The sequence below is a fragment of the Phyllopteryx taeniolatus genome, chromosome 14 (genome assembly GCF_024500385.1).
Source record: "Phyllopteryx taeniolatus isolate TA_2022b chromosome 14, UOR_Ptae_1.2, whole genome shotgun sequence".
NCBI lineage: Eukaryota > Metazoa > Chordata > Actinopteri > Syngnathiformes > Syngnathidae > Phyllopteryx > Phyllopteryx taeniolatus.
The window spans coordinates 6,378,421-6,400,688 of NC_084515.1; the positions used below are offsets into that span (position 1 = coordinate 6,378,421).

At 39.8% G+C, this 22,268-nt stretch overlaps 1 protein-coding gene across 1 annotated transcript; it reads left to right on the plus strand.

Moving 5' to 3' along the window:
• The first annotated feature begins 3,479 nt into the window (after positions 1-3,479).
• On the plus strand, positions 3,480-20,688 carry LOC133488548 (AP-2 complex subunit mu-A-like). Its single transcript, XM_061796507.1, has 13 exons — positions 3,480-3,638; positions 5,600-5,721; positions 9,032-9,297; positions 9,421-9,503; positions 13,413-13,418; positions 13,569-13,704; positions 13,915-14,059; positions 14,290-14,307; positions 15,924-16,043; positions 16,679-16,814; positions 16,906-17,003; positions 17,101-17,212; positions 19,719-20,688. Exons 2-13 carry the CDS (start codon positions 5,648-5,650, stop codon positions 19,851-19,853), a joined length of 1,329 nt encoding a protein of 442 aa, XP_061652491.1. The 5' UTR covers positions 3,480-3,638; positions 5,600-5,647; the 3' UTR covers positions 19,854-20,688.
• The last annotated feature ends 1,580 nt before the right edge of the window (positions 20,689-22,268 follow it).

The window sequence follows — 22,268 nt, forward strand, 5'->3', positions numbered from 1 at the left end:
CTTTGACTCTGTGTTGTGTTTGTGTGCGTGCATGTAAGTGTGTTTGCACAGACCAGGTTTATAACTTATATTTTTAGTACCTGGGATCAAATTTGCATTTAGGAGCAGACAGTAGGAAAACAAGTTATGTGCATGTCTGTCGTAGTGCAGCACATAGCTACACTTAAAACACAATTTAAATAAACATTTTACCTATATAAATGTTGGAAAACAAACAGCTAAAAAAACAATTAATGCAACTGTATTTTACATATAAGTTAAATAGAACGGAACTGTACTTGATGAATGTACTGTACTAGATTAAAAATATGTCTATGTGACTTATGCACAGTTCGAACATTTAATTCAGTGATTCATTCACGTACCACAAGGAGGAACCCGCATAATACTAGTTGTACTGGTACGTAACTGAGAATCACTGCGGTGGACAGTCTATGCAGGATAAAATAAAACAAAGACCACCCACACAATCATGAATGTGTATTTCCTGAGTCCCCAAGAAAATATCCGTTAGTTTGCATGAATGACAGTGGGGGTGCACAGGAAAGCATTTATGTTTTGGATAAAAACACTGTTACACAAGCACATAAAACTAATTTCAGATATTTAAAAGACAACTGGGACTTTGCTCCTCCATATGCAGTCTCAACATACATAGAGATAACTCAAAAGTGCAATTTCTGTAGAAATTATGTGTGAATGCTGAAGAGCTGATGCTGAACTGGAATGTTGAGGAGGAGTTGATATGTAAAATGTGAAACGTGAAGTTAGAATTGGTCGACAAATGTAGAATGAGGAGGTAAATATGTAAACTCTCATTTGGAAATTGTATTGTTGGAATTGGGGAATTAATGTGAATGGTTCCAGATGTAGTCACTGATAGTATAGTGGTACACTTGCCTGACTTTGGTGCGGGCAGCGTTTGTTCAGTTCCCAGTGACAGTGTGAATGGTTGTCCGTGTCAGTTCAGGGTGTAGTCCGCCTTTCGCCCGAAGTCAGCTAGATAGGCTCCAGCGCCCTGTGACCCTAACCAAGATAAGCGGTGTTGAAAATGGATGGATGGTTCCAGATGTCCTGAATAAGCTGAACATTTTAAAGTTGCAATGCTTTGAATTGGTCAAGAAATGTGGAAGAAGGAGGTAAATCTGTATGTAAAATATGTCTTAAAATGGGGAAATTTACTGTGACAATTTGGGAATTTTTGGATATAATTTCCAACATGTTATGAATGAGCTGACAATTTTTTAAGCCGGAGTGGTTTGATCTGTCAAGAGATAGGAAAGGAGGATGTAAATTTAGTCACTGTCGAGCAGAAACCTCTGATGTCCATGTTTGGTCAATTTCTGATTGTTTTCAGGAATCGATACCACTGGTCAGTCCCCACGTGGGTCTGTTATTTTTACAAATCACAGACCAATCTAAAGTGTTAAAACTGGCTTGCGCTCTTTGACGATGCAATGTTATTGACTCAACAATGTGATGGTTTTGGATACTTGAGGATCCCGCCCAACACAATATGTAAATTATCTCTTAAATTTGAGAAATTTACTGTGAAAATTTAGGAATTTGGGGGAATAATTCCCAAGTTATGAATGGGCTCCACATTTTGAAGTTGGAATGCTTTGAATTGGTTGAGAAATGTGGAGGGCAGAGGTATTTATGTAAAATGTAATGTAGTGTAAATGTAAAACTCCGACTGCAACGGACAATCAAAACTGCTGAAAGGATTGTCGGTACCCCACTACCCACCCTTGAGGACTTGCACGCTGCCAGAACTAAGACAAGAGTGTGCAAAATCCTCTCGGACCCTCCACATCCCGGTCACCAGCTCTTCCAGCTCCTTCCCTCAGGTAGGTGCTACCGATCAATGCAAACTAGAACTAGCAGACATTCCAACAGCTTCTTCCCTCTTGCAATCGACTTCTTAAACACCTAACCTACAATTCCATTACAACATGCTGGCAATTGTTTGACTTGAGTTTAGTAGTTTGACTTACTCGTGCACTCACTGTAGTAGTCTCGCCACGCTACACTATTTGCATATCTGTTGTTGACCAATACTGGCCACTCATGCCAGAGTAGCATCTGCTCCATTTGCACACTGATTGAGGAGTATCTGCAACATTTGCACAATCAACATTGTCCCAGATTATCGCACTACTCGCTTGAAGTCTCTGCGCCCTTTGCACAATGGTCATTGCACCGGACTATTGCAATATTAGTCTTTTGAACTGCTCAAAGTGCTAGAGGACTCTGCATCTTTTTGCATAATTGTCAAAAAATAATAAGAAGAATAATAATGTACCGGCATTACCAGATAACTAGCAACCCTTTTTTGCTCAGTGACTGTTTTTTATTTTGTCAATGTCTTTATGTCTCAAAAGTGTTCTCTGTCAATTGACTGTCTGTTGTCGTACTAGAGCGGCTCCAACTACCGGAGACAAATTCCTTGTGTGTTTTTTGGACATACTTGGCAAATAAAGATGATTCTGATTCTGATTCTGAAATGTCTCTTAATTGAGGAAAATTTGTCATGGAAAAATTTGGAGTTTGGGAAATTTGAATAACTTGTTTTTATGTTATGCATGAACTGACAATTTTCAAGTTAGAATGTATTCAATCAATCAAGAAATGTGGAGGGGGAGGTAAGTATTGAATACATCTCTGAATATACTATCCCATAAATTGTGGAAATTGTGAAAATTTGGGAATAATTCCCAAAATGTTAAATGAGCTGAACATTTAAATTTTGAAATGCTTTGAATCGGTCCAGAATGTGGGAGGAGGTGAGTATGTATAATATTATCTTAACTTTATTGTGGAAAAAAGTGGAGTTTGAGAATGAGCATTCTTGTCAATATGTTGTGAATGGCTGAACATTTTGAAGTTGGAATACTTGGAATCACTCAAGAAATGTGAAAGGAGGTAAATATGTAAAACATCTTAAATTTGGGGAATTTACTGTGAAAATGTGGAATTTTGGGGTATAATTCCAAAAATGAGCTGAACGTTTTAGAGTTGGAAAGCTTTGAATCGGTAAAGAAATGCGGAAGGGGGAGAAGGCTATACATAAAACATCTCAAATTTGGGAATTTTATTCAGCGAAATGTGTAATTGGGGCATTCTCGGAATGTGGCAAATAGGCCTCACCGAATGGCCTGAACAGTTTGAATTTGCAACGAGAAAGCTAGGGAATCTTTTTATTGAACGTCTCATTCACTTGATTTGTGTTTTTCGGGGGTTGGCTGGAAATGAGTATTTATGTGTGGTCATTCTTGGAATTTTGGGAAACACGCTTCCAATCCTGAATTTTGTGAATCTTTTGAATGGTTTGAATCGACTGAGAGATGTGGGAGTTTAACGTGGCGGAAAGCAATAATCAAGATGCATATTTTGGGCGTATAATAATTGACCGGCGCGGTTGCTTGCTTATCCGAGCCAGGCCTGGGTGCGGTTGTAGTTGTCGCAGCCAGCAGCCGCTCCTTTTCCTGCCTCGGCGGAACTGCTGTGCGGGTCAGCTGACATAGCTGTGGACCACAAGGAACCATCTGTGGTGTGAACCAGGCACCCACTACTTCGAGCCTGAAGTGGAGGCCGAGCGGGGGGGACTGACTGGTGGCGTCCGTGACAGAACGAGGGTAAGTTCAACACAGTCGAGACAGACATAGAGATATGCTTGTCGAAGGAAACGGCTGACTTGAGTGGTGAAAACGTTGGGATAGCTGGTCAAACAGTTGGCATTCTCGGGTCGTGCTAATGTTAGCAACGTTAGCTGCCGCGCTGCTAGTGGCAGCAAGTTAGCGTAGAGGAGCGAAGGTGTAACGGAACTGCGGAGGTTTTTCCTCTTTCAAACTAAACGTTTTTGCGTAGGGCAGTTATCAGTTAATGAGCGTGATTTGGTACACTCTTGCATGGTGTTTCATAATTGTGTTTAGTAGTTTGATAATATACGGGAGTATTGCAAGACCAGTGTCCTTTTAGTAGTTTTATTTTCGCGGTACCGGAAATGGTGGCACGGTAGGTGGCTGTCCACCACTGCTAGCTTGGCCGCTGTCCCAAGACAAATTAGCCAGCTAACACAATCTCACGCTCGCGTTCTTCTCTTCCATCACTTTGAAGATGAAGGTCAGGCCTACGTTCTTTTATTAAACTGATACGATTATTCAAATGTTGCGAATACAGCTATAGTGCCACAGTCGGCGTGGAAACGAGAAGAGATATGAAACATTAATGAACGTAAGGAAATGGGCCGAATGAGCAGACATCTTGACTTGGGGCCGATAGAGGGACCATTAATGTCGAGTCGTGACATGCTCCTTGTCGTTTTCTTCAGTCAGGACGCTGCCATAGTACTACAAGCAAATATTTCTTATTATTTGGGCGTCATATGATGATGTCGTGTTGTTAGGCTTATGGCAGCCTTTTATTTGAACGGCCTCTGTCCTTCAGGAATTCCAAGCATGCCCTTCATCTTTTTTTTTTTGTCTGGAATCTTCAATCAGGGTTTAAGATGTAACCCACATCATGTTCTCTTCTACGATTTATATGTGAATGAATTACAGAAGCAAATCATGCAAATCTTGTTTTCATGTTGGGTTGAGATTTTGTTATCTGTGTATTTAAGTTGATTCCATTGGATCTTTTACACGTAATAGTAGCCAATAGTAGTAGCCACTATCCGGTTGGTGTCATGGTGCTCCACTGCTTACTAATACTGTTTACTTGCTAATCTGGTGTTAATCTCACAGTGGAAGTAAACAAGGTGTCACTGAGGTGATATTGACTATTGTAGTGTAGCACAAATGAAATTTTGAACTAACCTTAAATGAGTTATTGCATTTGTTTTCTTCATAGGTCTCACCACAGTTGTGTATTGAAAGCAGTTTGAGCGTTTATTCAATATCTGAGACAAGCCGAAAGTTGCAGCAATAACTGCCACACACTTTGTCCTCACTCGTGATACAATTGAGCAAACTAGTAGAATGACTAGGTTGTACTAGTAGAACTGTTTAAGTAGTGATTGTGTTTTTCCACTACTAGCTGACATTTATGTGCACTAGTAAAATGACTAGGGTGCTCTATTAGAAGGACGAAAATGTTCTAGTGATGTTATTCCATTACTGCCTTTGATTACTGTACAGACTAGTAGAAACAGGTGTTTTAATATATATATATATATATAATGTGTGTGTGTGTGTGTGTTGTCAACTAGTGCACAGTTTTGCCTTGCTCGTGATAGATAAACGTTCGATGAGTAGTGGAAGGCAGTCCTGGAGGAAAAATGCCCCTTGTTGTTCTACTAGTGTGTTCTAGTCGTTCTACTAGTGCACTGAATTGTCATACTAGTGAGGACAAACGGCATATTAGTACATGCACAATTAAGCGCACCAGTAGGATGTCGAATAAATGCTTAAACGGCTTGCTGTAGTGGTGCAGCTGCAGAAGTGTGAAGTGTGTGTGGAAATGGTGGATATAGGGACAAATGTCTCTCTGTAATGATGGTCACTAATGCAAGCTTTCACTTCTTCATCACCCACCCCCTTTCCTTCCTTCCTTCATTGCTTGTGTGTGTGTGTGTGTGTGTGTGTGTGTGTGTCAGGCTGAGTTTGATTTCATCATGGCCTGTTGGGTCTGAGAAGCAGCCATAATGATTGGAGGATTGTTCATCTACAACCACAAGGGGGAGGTCCTTATCTCTCGGGTCTACCGAGATGATATAGGGTAAGTCGGTTGGATTTTTCCATTGGATTAAATTTTTTTTATTTGTGCCCTCCATTTCACACCTTGGCCAAAAATTACACCTATGAACAGGAAATGTGTAAAGATTTAACTGGATGGTTTCATTGTTGGCTCGTACCACACCCTTCCACAACACAGCCTATGGAAGTGGGTTGAATGGGTAAATGGGTAATACACAGGTGAATGTTTCTCTAATGGGTAATGGCACATCTCTTATGTCATGGTATGTAAGTACAGTATGAGACATCTTCCTCAAAGTTTGCTAGTTGTATAAAGTTGAGAAATGTCTTTGTACTCCCAGTGTGTTCCACAACATGCTTAGGTTGACTAATGTTACTGCAGTTGCACGCACCACTCCATGTAGAAGTAAGTTGGTGTGATGGTGGCAAACCAGGCGGAAATCGTGTGTAAAAGAATGAAAAATGACAAACGCATAATAAGCACATTCATACATGAGCTCCCGATGTCTACAACCAACATCGAGTTACTCAACCCACAGACTGGTTAACAAGTTAGCCACTTAACAGTCCGCCAACTCTGCAGTCTGCACTGTCATCCACTGATGTCACTCACCAAACTAGGCCCTGCTTTTTAAAGGTGCCATATTTTACCAAACCAACTTTTTCTAGTATTTGGGATGTTATATTGGCTCTATGGTGCCTCAGTAAACACGGGAAATATGAATTAAAACCATGCACGCCTTCCTGAGTTCCAGCTCATTTGAATTTCTCGAGCTTATCTATGTCACTAGCGAAGATCTCCACCTATCTCTCTGCTCCTGAGCCAGCGCTGTCAATATAACAAACCCGCGTGCTCTCAAAAGTGGGTCTTCTACACAGAGGCAACCAATCAGCGGGGTTAGCCAAATATGGACAAAGCAGATACACAACTGGGTCAAATAGGAGTAGCTGCCAGAGGGGCCTTTTGTGGACACTCGTATGACAAAACCAGGGAGTTTTTTTTTAAATGAAATTGACACTTTTATATAAAGGCCATGTTAGAGAGCCACTCTATGGAGGTCTACATTGCCAAAATATGGGAACTTTAAAGCCATACACACTTAGTCACAGATGGTACAGTACAACGTGAGGATGGCAACCCCAAGTGAACAACCCAAAATAAATGTTTATCCAATTAATAGATGGAATCATTGATACAATACCTGATTCTAAAACTATTCGATAGTTGCAGCCCTAATTCTTAGCCATTTTCCCTGCTGACGCAGGTCTTTAAACACTAAGTTTAATACCTTTTTCGAGCATTTAAATTATCAGGCATGTGTAAGCGGGTAACTTATTACCTGTTTGTTTTTTATGCTTTAACAACTTTTTAAAGTCTTTGTTTAAAGTATTTACAGTATTATAATTTTCCAAGTATTGTGCTTGTTTATACCTTTGAAATAAATGAAGAGACTAAAAACACCACACATTTTGTGTTTGTACTGTAAAGAACCTTCTTTAATGATTGGTCTTCGGTCATCTAGCGAAGACACAGTTGGTTTTCCCTGCCCACAAACAGCACAGTGGATTCCTCACAGCAGCTTTGAAAGTGTACTGGCAATCAGAATTTAGTTCATATCTTCATAACTAGCCTACAGTTTATTAGAAAAGTAGCATTATGGATAGTTGCAGATTTTTTTTTTTAATTTTTTAACTTCTCCGTCCTAATTTGGTTACACTTTACTCCAAGACCCATTTAATGCTGCTGAAATGGTCTCATTATGACATCATGATCAACACCATGTGTCTGTGTACATCATGCACAAAAATGTGTCCTGTGCCTTTTTGCAACTCTTCATCCTCTTGTCTTTTCCTCACCATTTTCCTTCATCTGTCCATATTGGCCCATGTAGGAATCGGTAAGAGAAACTCATACCTAACAAGCATGACCCACTCCCTCACCTCCCCTCTCCACCTCTCTCCTCTCATGGCCATAAACCAAATAGCCCCCCCACACACACAACCTGAACACGCATGCCAGTGGATTTCACCATAAACATTCCTTAAGCATGAAACACCTGCCGTGATATGAATCCAACCAACACAGACTGATGGAAAGGAGCCAAGCAAAACATACACAGACAAGCGCTACCAGTGCATTAGCATGGAGTTTGCGCATGGGATATGATGGATCATTTGAGCCCACACACGCCCTAACTATATTTTCAAAAATGGAGAATTAAAAGTCAGACGTTTACATTGTTGTATACCCTCTGATGCTGTTGACATGATTTCAACACGAAAGTATTTCCCCCACATTTTTGCGGTTCTTTTTAAAAAATTCAGCTATTTTTTTTCTGTGGTACATATTCTCAGGTCACTCAATATTATTATTATTTTTTTTAAATTGGAAACACCCTAAATTGCTGCCAAGCCCTGTTTTAATAGGAATGTGGTACAGTAATTGGTGTCAAGCAAGTACATGAATATAAAGTCTAAACTCCACGGTTCAAATTCCAGTTTTTTTGTGATATTAAAAAATGACAAGATAAATAATTTCAAAGATTTTCTTCCCCACTGGCAATTAAGTGTATAATCTGTACATCTCAGATGGAAAAAAAAAAGTAATCTTTTCAAGGGGGGAAATAATAATCAACTGAGATAATGTGCTTGCATAACTGTGCCCACTGTCTTATAAGTAGCATGTGGCTGTGTTCAGAATCAACCAATCACCTTCAAACAAATAGGAGTCAGCAGACACCTTCTGTTATTTAAAATTCAGTTCTAATAGGCTTTTGCTGCCATTTTTTTTCTTTTCTAGCAGAACTGGTATTTGGAACTTAATAATTCCCTCCACCTTGTCTAAGGCCCCAGGTCCAGTTGGAACTGCCTTCGACAACTCAGTGTTAGCATAAAACCTGCAGGCTTCTACTAGAAAGCAAAAGCCTACTACAGCAACTTTAAGGGTAATATTGTCAGATGAGTTAGTGTTTTGGAATCATAGTTTGTTTTATATTTAAGCTTTAAAGCAATTATAAACCTTTTTAGGTGGAGTGGTCAATTATTCGCGGCAGGGCTCGGTCCCTATCCCCTGTGAATAGTGGGGGATTACTGTATTTACACAAGGAATGTAGTACCCTACTTTTTTCTGTTATAAGGTGTCTTGAACTAACTACTGTCGTAATTTCTGGTTTCGATCGTCTTATATTGACAGAGGTGCTGTTGTCTTAACCTGTCGCTCGAAATTTGTATTTGTCCCTTCCCTTTTGCAGTATTTCTCTGTAAGCATCAACACCACCACTTACAAGAGACAGAAGATGTATTTTTTTTCTTCCCTTTCGCTCAAATTGCAGGCGCAACGCAGTGGACGCGTTCCGCGTGAACGTGATCCATGCGCGGCAGCAGGTCCGCTCGCCGGTGACCAACATCGCCCGCACGAGTTTCTTCCATGTGAAGCGCTCCAACATCTGGCTGGCAGCTGTCACCAAGCAGAATGTCAACGCCGCCATGGTGTTCGAGTTCCTGTACAAGATGTGCGACGTCATGACGGCCTATTTCGGCAAGATCAGTGAGGAGAACATCAAGAACAACTTTGTGCTCATCTACGAACTGCTCGACGGTAAGAAGTCCAGTACAGGAGAAATCACCCAAGTCAGATGCATGTTGTTGTACAGTTTATTTGTTCTTTCTATCAACAAACCTATCTCTTATTGGTAGTTCCATTTTGTATTTGTTCATGCAGAGATTCTGGACTTTGGCTACCCTCAGAACTCAGAAACTGGAGCTCTGAAGACCTTTATCACTCAGCAGGGCATTAAGGGACAGGTCAGTGTCCTCTCTGAACTTTTAAAATGTTATCTCATCAGTCGATGGGGACGTTATTCTGTTAGAGATTAAAAGCACAATACACTGGGAGGATTAGCATCATTGACATTGAGACATAATTCGTCATCTAGACTTATTTAATTATTTGCACAAATATGTAAACAAAAAAATGCTAATATTTTATTAATACACAAATGTTTGATGCAACATATGTAAATACTAGACAAAAAATATGCATATAATCATACATGCAAATCAGTCACCTTTTGATGAAATTTGCTGTTTTGAACTTAAAATAGGCCATTTATGTGAATCGGGGGCGTTGCTGTCACTGTCGTCTTAGGCTGTTTTGAACGCTGGCAGCTAAATCCAATCCACACATCCACCATCCACACAAAGATGTAATTTCTGAATATTACTCTTCGGCGGACTAATATGCGAGTGCATCGGCCTGAGGTTCTGCCTGTGCGCTCGGGACCTGCTTTGGATAAGTCACGGGAGTTAATGAGACCAGAAAAAAACACTTCCGCCGCTTCTGCTGTTAAGAATTAACAGTACTTGTACTCCGTTAGAACGATCTAAATGTCGCTTGCTACTTTTATTTTTCAATTATTGCTTATTTATCAACTATTTCATACGCAAGACTTTCGACTTCCGCATTGGGCGTTGCTTGCTCCAATCCAATTTAAGCGGTAGTGACGTTTAAGTCTAGTTCACCTAATCAAAGAAAGTCACATGATCTCACACGTCGTCTTCTATTGGGCTTTCCGGGCATAGGTATTAACACTAGAGAAGCCAGCGCTGGTGATCGTCGTGCCTATGTGGCGGCCATGTTGGGAAGGTCGTCGCTACCATCAAAGCAATGGCGCACTACTAGTGTTTACATTTAGAAGAACACAAACTTTCATGTATTGTAGTATTTGTCTGGTACTGTATGCCCAGATGTGGATATTTCAGCCCACTTATAACTTGAGAAAACACCTTGCAGTAAATTGCAGTTGCTTTGTTGTAGTTTTGGCTGTGCATACGCACACACACACACAGCTGCCCGCACACACACAGCAACATAAGTATTTGCACATTCACATTTTTATTTGTTTTATTGATGATCATGCTGTGGTTAAAAAATAAAAATTTACTCACTATTTAATCAGTACTTGAGTAACTATTTCACTGTGTACATTTTACTCTTAAGTAAAATGTACACAGGGACTACTTTTTGGGGGACTACTTTCTACTTTTACTTGAATCACATTATTGTCAAGAAACAGTACTCTTACTTGAATACAGTATTTGGCTACTATATCCACCTCTGGAGCGGACATCCTCTGTTGCTACTCTGTTTAAGCAACATTTTTGCTCATCAGATCAGCCAGTATTGTATTTGTTGCACTGATCTTTTGTATTTTCGCATTGAGGTGCTGCAGGTCGTGGCCCTGGTTTTGGTACCAGCGGAACCCCGAAGCACACGTAACATCGGCGACAAGAGCTGATCCGCTAGTACATCTTGTATTAGGAAACGGGCCTACAATTATCTAATTAGTTTACGGATGTTATTGTTAAATGTAGTAAGTGACGGAGCGATGTTAGTGATTGTCACAACACACAATGAACTAACTCAGAAATGGCCAATAAATAGAAGAATACTGTACTTAATATTTTTCCGGAGGATGCATTTGGGATTAGCTTTTGAAGTTGATAATAGTGAAAAATTAAGTGAAACAGACAATGATTTTAGTCAGTTCTTTTTCAGAATTAGAGTGCTTAAAGAGGAGGATACTATTCATGTGGCACAGCTTGAAGCAGGGATCAGGTGCAAGTGGAGATGGGCCTGGCTCAAATTGGAGGCCAAAACAAAAATAGCAAAGAAATGAGGCAAATTTAATTTTAATCTTTAATCTGTACATCAACATGTACTTGAGCGGTGTTAATGTTTTCCTGCGTGAAGTAAATTTGTTTATTTTGCATTATTTTACTCTTCAGTGTCTTCCAGATTGCTTAATTTATGTTAAAATAAAAATAAAAAAATAAATAACTAAATCTCTGCGGGGGCCTGGGGATCCCCCCCAGATCCCCCTACAATGTTTTTTGTTTTTCTCGTCACCTTTTTCATGCCTTTAGTTTTTGCATGTCTGATGTAATAGATTAAAAAAATCAAGATTAGATAAAAAGGGCAAACAAATTATTTTTTTTAGGTTGATGCTCACATGTTTATTATTAATTCAAAAATATTTTTGAATGTGTTGTACGCAGGCGAGTATCCAGTATTTTACCTCATTTAATTTCACGCTACTTTAGAACAAACTCAAGACAAAAAAAATGGCAGCATGTTGCAATGGAAAGAGGGAAGAAGCTGTTGGAATGTCTGCTAGTTCTAGTTTGCATTGATCAGTAGCACCTACCTGAGGGAAGGAGCTGGAAGAGCTGGTTACCGGGATGTGGAGGCTCCAAGAGGATTTTGCATGCTCTTGTCTTAGTTCTGGCTTACACTGTTTAGAATCAGTGCTAAACTTGTATCCCATAGTTGAACTGGTTAAAATCACTGATAACTTACAGTTGAAGTGGTTATAACCAATACTAACTCACTATCAAAGTGGGAAAAATGACTAATCTGGTAACTGACCGCCACACTCAGAAATGGCCAATAAATAGAAGAATACTGTACTTAATATTTTTCCGGAGGATGCATTTGGGATTAGCTTTTGAAGTTGATAATAGTGAAAAATTAAGTGAAACAGACAATGATTTTAGTCAGTTCTTTTTCAGAATTAGAGTGCTTAAAGAGGAGGATACTATTCATGTGGCACAGCTTGAAGCAGGGATCAGGTGCAAGTGGAGATGGGCCTGGCTCAAATTGGAGGCCAAAACAAAAATAGCAAAGAAATGAGGCAAATTTAATTTTAATCTTTAATCTGTACATCAACATGTACTTGAGCGGTGTTAATGTTTTCCTGCGTGAAGTAAATTTGTTTATTTTGCATTATTTTACTCTTCAGTGTCTTCCAGATTGCTTAATTTATGTTAAAATAAAAATAAAAAAATAAATAACTAAATCTCTGCGGGGGCCTGGGGATCCCCCCCAGATCCCCCTACAATGTTTTTTGTTTTTCTCGTCACCTTTTTCATGCCTTTAGTTTTTGCATGTCTGATGTAATAGATTAAAAAAATCAAGATTAGATAAAAAGGGCAAACAAATTATTTTTTTTAGGTTGATGCTCACATGTTTATTATTAATTCAAAAATATTTTTGAATGTGTTGTACGCAGGCGAGTATCCAGTATTTTACCTCATTTAATTTCACAAGTGGAACAAGCAACAACAATACTAAACATGCATATGGTGGCAAAACATAATCTAAATAAGGCTCCTCAACTCACTTCAACATAGTTCCTTGGTACCAAGATGCCATTGGATAGCAGCACAGCACTACTTTTGTCTTAATTAATCTCTTCAATGTCCTTTAACATAGTTCCTTGGTACCAAGATGCCAGAAGATGGTGCCAAAACAATATTGTTATTATATTATAGGTGAGTATTTCAGCAAATACCATAGCATAGGTTAAAGAAAACTCAGCGAATGCTGAACCGTAAATATGTGAATGTTCACTGTATTAAGTGAATACCTCTATCAAAACTGAGTGTTTTTTTTTTCTTTCATTTCATTCACATTTTTTTATTTATTTTTTCCATTTCATTCACTTTTTTTTTTATCAAGCTTGTGATGCAACATTAACTGTCAGGCATATCAAGATTGTATTAGTTTTGAATCAGAATGTGATATGGGTGATACAAGGTGTTTTTTTTGTAAGTCAATGTTCTCTCTTTACCAAGTGTGATTTTTAAAGAACATTTCTTCCATTTTATGTATTCTTTCCCTCATCTGGTCTGGATTACCGTTTCCTGCTTCAGCACCAGGTAACAAGAAACACGTCATCCACTTTCCCTTACACATGCTGCACCTTGCCAGCTGTAGCGCACAACCACCTGCTCTCATTTCCATCTTGCTTTTTTTGCGAGCCTGCCAGCTTTGTTGGTTTCTGACGAGCCTTGTGCTGCTGTCTCCAGACAAAAGAGGAGCAGTCTCAAATCACCAGCCAGGTGACAGGGCAGATTGGCTGGCGTCGCGAGGGCATCAAATATCGCCGTAATGAACTCTTCCTGGATGTATTGGAGAGCGTCAACCTACTGATGTCACCACAAGGTTTGCTATCTTGATATAATCAAATATCGATTAAAACATCTTTCACTACAAATGCCATTCTGACTGTTTTATTTGACTTGATTGTCATATTTTGACTGTTATTGCTGCAAAGGCGTTTTAATTTCATTCGATTACACAGATGCACCTGAGTTCAGAAATGATATAGTAGAAGACAACTGTTGATCAGTACATATGCGACCGACTCTTTAGGCCAGGTCCTGAGTGCTCATGTGTCGGGCCGAGTGGTGATGAAGAGCTACCTGAGCGGAATGCCTGAGTGCAAATTCGGCATGAACGACAAGATCGTCATCGACAAGCAGGGCAAAGGAGGAGCGTCCGACGATGCTGGGAAGAGGTGAGCAACACACAAATTCGCATTTGGCCTCATTTGCTTTTCAACGCGCTGATAGAAAAGAAGAGCCACCCTGTACGTTTGTGTGTTGTCTTGTTTGGTCTCTAACAAGACAAAATGTACTATTTATTTTGATTTATTTTTTATTTGTTTCCCCTTTCCTTTTTTTGTTTTGTTTTGGATGCATCTCTTCTCTCTGTCCCTGTCTTTCTTTTCTATGTGCTGTACCTCAGTGATTTAGGGGGAGGAAGGTACTGTACTGACATGAGTCCTCTCATGAGTCTCACACGTGTCCACATGCACTCACGGAACACACACATAAAACACAATATATTTGGGTCCAGTAGTGTGTATACAGTAATGGATAGTTTTTATGGTTTTGTCTTATGTCACTGCAGTGGATTTGAAATACAATTGTGACTGATGTGAAGAGCTTTTTTTCCCTCACAAAAAATATAATTTCGCATTTAAGAATTATGGCCAAGTTACTTAAATGAGTTAAACTTTCTTGACCGGCTCACTTTTTGGATATTTTGACATTATTGTAGATATGAGCATATTTTTGTAATTCTGTATAAACAAATTCATAAAGAAAAGGGTCAGTGACTACCATGTTTCTGCCTTTTTTGAAAATGTTATCCAGATATTTAAAAAAACAATTGCGTCACTTGGCTTAAATCCTTTTGAGCCCCTGAAATCGGAGGAGTGCTGCATAAAATGGCTGTAATTCCTAAATGGTAAATGTCAATTTTGTGAAACATCTTAAATTTAAAGGGGACGTATTATGGAAAACTTACTTTTTTAATTGCTTGTCCACAAATAGCTAGCATTGATGTCCATGTGGTCTTTGTGGACGTTAGGGGTTGTTTGCAGGTGGTACTTGCTTTTTTAGACTACGGCCAAAATGCTGCCCCGTAGTTCTGCCCATAATCATGGTAACAAAACCCGTACTCACCATTAGCCCAGCATTATAAAAGGTTGTGATGATTCTCACACACTTGTATGAGACAATGTCACGTGCTCAAAACAAGCTAATTTCATGTAATTTATGTTAAGACAGTGGGGGGGGGGGGGAATTGAAAATAAAAAAAGTTTGAAAAATTGAAGCTGAACATCTATACTTCTATTTCGTCTTGATTACAGTAATGCCTAGTGGAAATGTAAACCTTAAATATACCACAAATTATGATCCCAAAACAGTTTAATATCAAACTCATCTTGCAATATTAGTCCCCAGATTATTAGATTTTGAAAACATTTACTTGAAAAGCGCGTATACATGCGCATGTCTTCTGCTAACAACCCAGAATAAACTTCGCTCCTCACTGACATACAAAGCTTGTATCTCAGTCGAGCTGGATCACTTTAACATAGTTCCATGACACCGAGGTACTGCTTTTGCTATTTAGACATGGCTTTTGCGGCGTCTTAGGGAATTTCAGAAAGAGTACAAAAACTGCAAATTGGTTGCAAAATCATAAAAATTGTGACTGTACAAATGCTTCTGGACATTGCTATACATCTCATACATGCATCTCATGCACTGATGCCCCCTCCCTCACGACCAATTAAAAACACCTTATCAACGCCTCTGCTGGCTGGTGGTTGTTTCCTCCTCGTTTAAACATTTGGTTTGTTTTTGAGCCCCACATAGCTCCCTGCTCGACTCAAAACCTTCCAACTCCAACACTTAACAGCGGCTGTGGTTTAACATCATTAACCTATTACCATCGTTTGTCTTGGCGCAAGCAGTTGTGTCTGTGTGCGTGACTTCATAGCAGGCAGTGTGTAGTGCTTGTATCTTGGAAGACCAGAGCTAACTGTAATGAATGGCGTCTGTGTACACTGACGCTGTTGTGTCTGCCAGCGGGAAGCAGTCCATCGCCATCGACGACTGCACCTTCCACCAGTGCGTGCGCCTCAGCAAGTTCGACTCGGAGCGCAGCATCAGCTTCATCCCCCCTGACGGAGAGTATGAGCTCATGAGGTCAGTTGGTCAGTGTGATAGACAAATGCATTGGGTGGGAGGTAGTGGGGACCCGCATGAACCCACTGTTTGACAGTTGTTTCATGTAGGCATTTTTTGACAGACCAGCATAGAAACATAATAGAAACAAATGAGTTGATATACCACTAACAGAGGCAAAGGCATGTCTTTTAATGCCTGCCAGGAACATGTTTCAAGTAGAATTGCTCCTCGTGGCTGTAGGTGACATCATAAATAAATTTTGAAAAACAAAAAGCCCAGTATTCTCAGTCAATAAATACTAAAACACTGTAATAGCTGATTCACAGCAACTGTTTGATCAACTCAATAAAACAATTTTTGTTCAGTCTCTCTACATTTTGATACATTAAGTCTCAAACAATAACATTAGTACACGTGGCGTATATTGAAACAGCCATCCAAACACGAAACTCTGCAAGCACTAATGAGAAGTGCTTGCAGAATTATATACCTTACGAGGTTCTCCCAGGTTTAAATGTATTGAATTGACCCTTGTGTGGCTGTCTCACAGTTCACCAATGAGGGAATAAGTTACTCAAGTCTCAACAGATGAACGTATTTCCCATGAACGCAATGGGCGACGGTTGATGTGACTTCTCCTCTGCCGCTCGCAGGTATCGCACCACTAAGGACATCATCCTTCCGTTCCGCGTCATCCCTCTGGTCCGTGAGGTTGGCCGCACTAAACTGGAAGTGAAGGTGGTCATCAAGTCCAACTTCAAACCATCACTATTGGCCCAGAAGATTGAGGTGAGAATTTATACACACAGGTGTGTAGGTTGCAGTGTTTCCCAAACGTTTATTTAGCCAGGGCACATACTGTATTTTACTTTTTGTTAAGGTCCGCATCCCAACGCCCCTCAACACCAGTGGGGTGCAGGTGATTTGCATGAAGGGAAAAGCCAAATACAAGGCCAGTGAGAACGCCATCGTCTGGAAGTGAGTCACACACACATTTTAAGTGCTCTCTGTTCTCTTGACCAGATGCGTCTCCTCTGTTCAGGCTTTAAAGTAAGTTAGTTTTTTTCCTGCGTAGGATCAAACGCATGGCTGGAATGAAGGAGTCTCAGATCAGCGCTGAGATCGAGCTGTTGCCGACCAACGACAAGAAGAAATGGGCTCGACCCCCCATCTCCATGAACTTTGAGGTCAGCATGCATGTGTAAATGTGTGTAATATTTGAGATGTTGTGCACAGTCACCAGCCTCACAAATGCACTGGACATTGTGATTGCCGTGTCAGTCACCTTTGCTGGCAGCCTGTTTATAGTTTCCTCCTAATGTGACAATCAAAAAATGAAAACGTGACTGATTATTTTATTTGTTTTTTTAATCTAATACACAAACCCACTTTCCCTGTCAGATATGCGCTCCCCCCTCGCTTATCAGATGCCTTCACAGACTGTTGGAAATTGTAGGCGACGTAACACTAATCCATGTAACATAACTGCAAGGACACTACTTGCTACGGTTCTCTCTCTCTCTATCTATCTATACATACATGCACGCATACACAGTGGGTACGGAAAGTCTTCAGACCCCCTTAAATTGTTCACTTATATTGCAGCCATTTGCTAAAATCATTTGTTTTCCCACATTAATGTACACACAGCACCCCATTCATTCATCTTCCATTCCGCTTATCCTCACTAGGGTCGCGAGGGCATGCTGGAGCCTATCCCAGCTATCTTCGGGCGAAAGGCGGGGTACACGGTGAACTGGTCGCCAGCCAATCGCAGGGCACACATAAACAAACAACCACTCACATTCACACCTATGGGCAATTTAGAGTCTTCAATTAACCTACCCTGCATGTTTTTGGGATGTGGGAGGAAACCAGAGTGCCCGGAGAAAACCCACCCAGGCACGGGGAGAACATGCAAACTCCACACAGGCGGGGCCGGGATTTGAATCCCGGTCCTCAGAACTGTGAGGCAGATGTGGTAACCACTTGTCACTGTGCCGCACAGCACCCCATAATGACAGATAATAAAAACGGAATTCTTGAAATTTTTGCGGATTTATTAAAAAAAGAAAAACGGAAATATCACACAGCCATAAGTATTCAGACCCTTTGCTCAGTATTTGGTAGAAGCACCCTTTTGAGCTAATACAGCCATGAGTCTTTTTGGGAATGATGCAACAAGTTTTTCACACCTGGATTTGGGGATCCTCTGCCGTTCCTCCTTGCAGATCCTCTCCAGTTCTGTCAGCTTGGATGGTGAACGTTGGTGGGCAGCCATTTTCAGGTCTTTCTAGAGATGCTCAATTGGGTTTAAGTCAGGGCTCTGGCTGGGCCATTGAAAAAGTCACGTAGTTGTTCTGAAGCCACTCCTTCGGTATTTTAGCTGTGTGCTTAGGGTCATGGTCTTTTTTGAAGGTGAACCTTCGGCCAGTCTGAGGTCTTGAGCACTCTGGATTCATCAGACCAGAGAATCTTTTTATTCTCAACATCTTGGAGTCCTTCAGGTGTTTTTTTTTTTTTTTTTTTTTAGCAAACTCCATGGGGGCTTGCATGTGTGTCGCCCTGAGGAGAGGCTTTTGTCGGGCCACTCTGCCATAAAGCCCCGACTGGTGGAGGGCTGCAGTGATGGTTGACTTTCTAGAACTTTTTCCCATCTTCCGACTGCATCTCTGGAGCTCAGCCATAGTGATCTTTGGGTTCTTCTTTACCTCTCTCACCAAGGCTCTTCTCCCCCCGATTGTTCAGTTTAGTCGGACGGCCAGCTCTAGGAAGGGTTCTGATCGTCCCAAACGTCTTCCATTTCAGGATTATGAAGTCCACTGTACTCTTAGGAACCTTAAGTGCAGCAGAATTTTTTTTTTAACCTTGGCCAGATCTGTGCCCTGCCACAATTCTGTCTCTGAACTCTTCAGGCAGTTCCTTTGACTTCATGATTCTCATTTGCACTGTGAGCTGTAAGGTCTTCTATAGATAGGGGTGTGGCTTTCCTTATCAAGGCCAATCAGTATAATCAAACACAGCTGGACTCCAATGAAGCTGTCGAACTATCTCAAGGATGACCAGAAGAAATGGACAACACCCGCGTTAAATGTGTCACAGCAAAGGGTCTGAATACTTATGGATGTGTGATATTTCAGTTTTTCTTTTTTAATAAATCAGCAAAAATTTCAACAATTACGGTTTTTTTCTGTCAATATGGGGTGTTGTGTGTACATTGAGGGGGGGAAAAAATAATTTAAATGATTTTAATAAATGGCTGCAATATAACAAAGAGTGAAAAATTTAAGGGGGTCTGAAAACTTTCGGTACCCACTGTATATATTTCAAAGGGGAATGATGTTTTGAGATACAAATGTTATGAGCATGGTCACGGAAGAAATTAAACTCTCTCAAAGGCACTGCTACAGTATGTTTGAGGATACACTTGTTTTTTTTGCAAGTGACCGTGCTGCATAAAGTTAGCAAAATATTTCCACACGCTAGTTTGCTGCGCAAACCCCACCACCTGTTGATTTCGCTGAGGTGTCCATGTTGTTAATGCCAAAACACATGATTGTCGATTTCGAGCTCTGTCATTGTGGAGTGGCAACGGAAACGAGTCGACTAGTTAGTTCAACCCCTAACACACACACACACATTATTGCTTGAGCACCCCCTGACTCAGTCTCTTCCCCCCCGGTCTCTCCTTAGGTCCCGTTTGCCCCGTCTGGCCTCAAGGTGCGCTACTTGAAGGTGTTCGAGTCCAAGCTCAACTACAGTGACCACGACGTGATCAAATGGGTGCGCTACATCGGCCGCTCGGGCATCTACGAGACTCGCTGCTGAAATGGAACGTCACCCCCCTGCGCGCAGCCACCCCATCCATCCTCTTACTGAATTTCTCAGTTCCTCTTTGTCTCCTCTCCCATTTATTCTTAGAGCTCCTCTCATATACCCCCTCCTAACTAGGTGTTGGAGATTGACTTTACATCATTTAAAACAAAAATAAATATGGCATAATGCACAGATATATGCAAATTGTGAACTATTGTATCGTACATCTCGTAGTGATGAGTAAAGCAGGGGTGATCGCAGGTGCACCAAGGGGGCTCTGTTGTGTTCATTCAGTGTTATTGTTATCCACTCTCTAAATAGACTTTTATTAGTCCCGCACCACTTTAACTTGAGAATTCTCTCTGGTAAGATGACATGTAGATGTTGTGGGTTCACATGAATCTTGGTATTGTTCTTGTGTATGAGTAGTCCACCCTTCAAATAATTGCCCTTGTATTGCTGACCACCTCAACGACGGTTTAAATTGCTACTTTTGTCATTCTGTATTCAGTGAGGAAGAAGAGGACATTCCAGACAGGCTTGATGAGCTAAGTTAGCTGTTGACCCCGCCCCCCCAACCACCCCTTTTCTTTTTCTTTTTTTGAATTTTTTTTTTTTTAACTTTAAAAAGGAAAACAAATCTTCCTAAATGTATCGAAAGCACTAAGACAAACTTCTTCCAGTGTTAGATGGAACACTTTCTTGAAAGAAAGATGTGTTGGGGAAATCGGGCCTTCCCTGCAGTGTGGTTTAGAGGTGAGGTCTCCCCCTGGTGTTTACCTTTCCACTGTTTGCTTCATATTTGTAGCCCTGGTGACCGTTCTGTCCAATAAAATCTGACAATGTATCCAAAAGACTCATATATATTATATATATATATATATAGTTTTTTTTTTTTTTTTTTTTAACTAATTTGGTTGCCTTGATTATTGAATTCCTGGATATTAGATAAACTGTACGTTATGCTCCTTAATCATTTAAAAGCATTGGTGATAGTATTACTGTACATATAACAATGTATTTTATAATTTTGTAACAGTCACCATCAGGGAATTTGATGCAATTATTCGGGGTACTAGGTGCACTGCATTGTGCTACTGTACTACAATGGGCGCATGGCTGAAACTACAACTCCCAAAATGCGCCGCAATAAACGCTTCCGTTCGTAAACAAATTGATCCTTTCAGCGTCATTCGTTATCATTTGTTTAGTAAGAAGACGGAAACCACTGGTTCAGAATCCAGATTTGAAACGCGCTACTATGTATGGTTGGTTTATATTGTGTCGCAAATTCTCTCGCAGCTAATAGTTTGCATAGCCAGTCTGGAGTACAGTGGCCTTTGAAGGTCAAATAACATTTGGCCGAGAGAGACGGCGTTCAGGTTGCACTATGTCTGCATTAAATAAGGATTGCATGTAGAAAAGCTTACCATTCATTTTAGTTTTACACTATCGTACAAAAATATGGGTCCACTTAGAAATTGTCGCATTTTTTATTTTCTAAAGTTAATTTTTTGTTATTTTTAATGAAGATAATAGGAAATAGGGGTAGGCATGTTGTATTTCTCAATTCGGACCGCCGAGTATTTATATTTTAACAGTCCTAATTTGTTGTATTTATTTTTCAATTTTTCTTCCTAAAGTTGGTTAATAAAAATTTATTAATTTATTTAATAATTGTTAACGTATTTATTTTTAAGTATAAAATATTTTCATCCGGGACATAACACATTTAACATTGTTTTCAGTTTACTAAAGATTAACAATGGATTAATTCATTATAATTAACTTTGGAAATAAATGGTTATAATTTGCTGTAATTACAATGCTAAGCATCAGTAAAATAATTGTAACTAAACTAACCATTTTCATTTAAAAAAAATTACATCTGTTAATTATATCGGTTAATTATGAAATGTTAAATTATTGCTTATTCAGTTAAAATGTTATTGTGAATAAAATATTACACAAGTAAAATAAGCAATGTATATTATTAGCCACATAGTATATTTGCTTTAGCCATTTTCACTGTCAATATAAAAATACCCATGTGTTTATGAATTTATTATTTCTTTTTTTCTTTCTGTCTGTGTAGGTTCTCCGTCATCCAGGCGATGGTAATCCAGAAACATTGATTCGAGGATACTGGACTCTTGTTTGTTAATGTTTTTCACTTGTTTTCCAAAAACCAATCAAAACTGACGTTGGTAATTATGCTATGTAGACATTGACATTTTAAAAATTAAATATTTGGTTAATTATATCTGAAATTGATTATGATTTCTTAAAATGAGAATTGTTTTATTCAAACAAAATATTTTACAAATCTTAAATATACATTTTGACAGTTCTTTTGTTTTGCTTTGAAACCTCATCCAGGAATGACCTGGCCCATCTGTTTTCAAAATCAAATGCAGCACTTGAGCT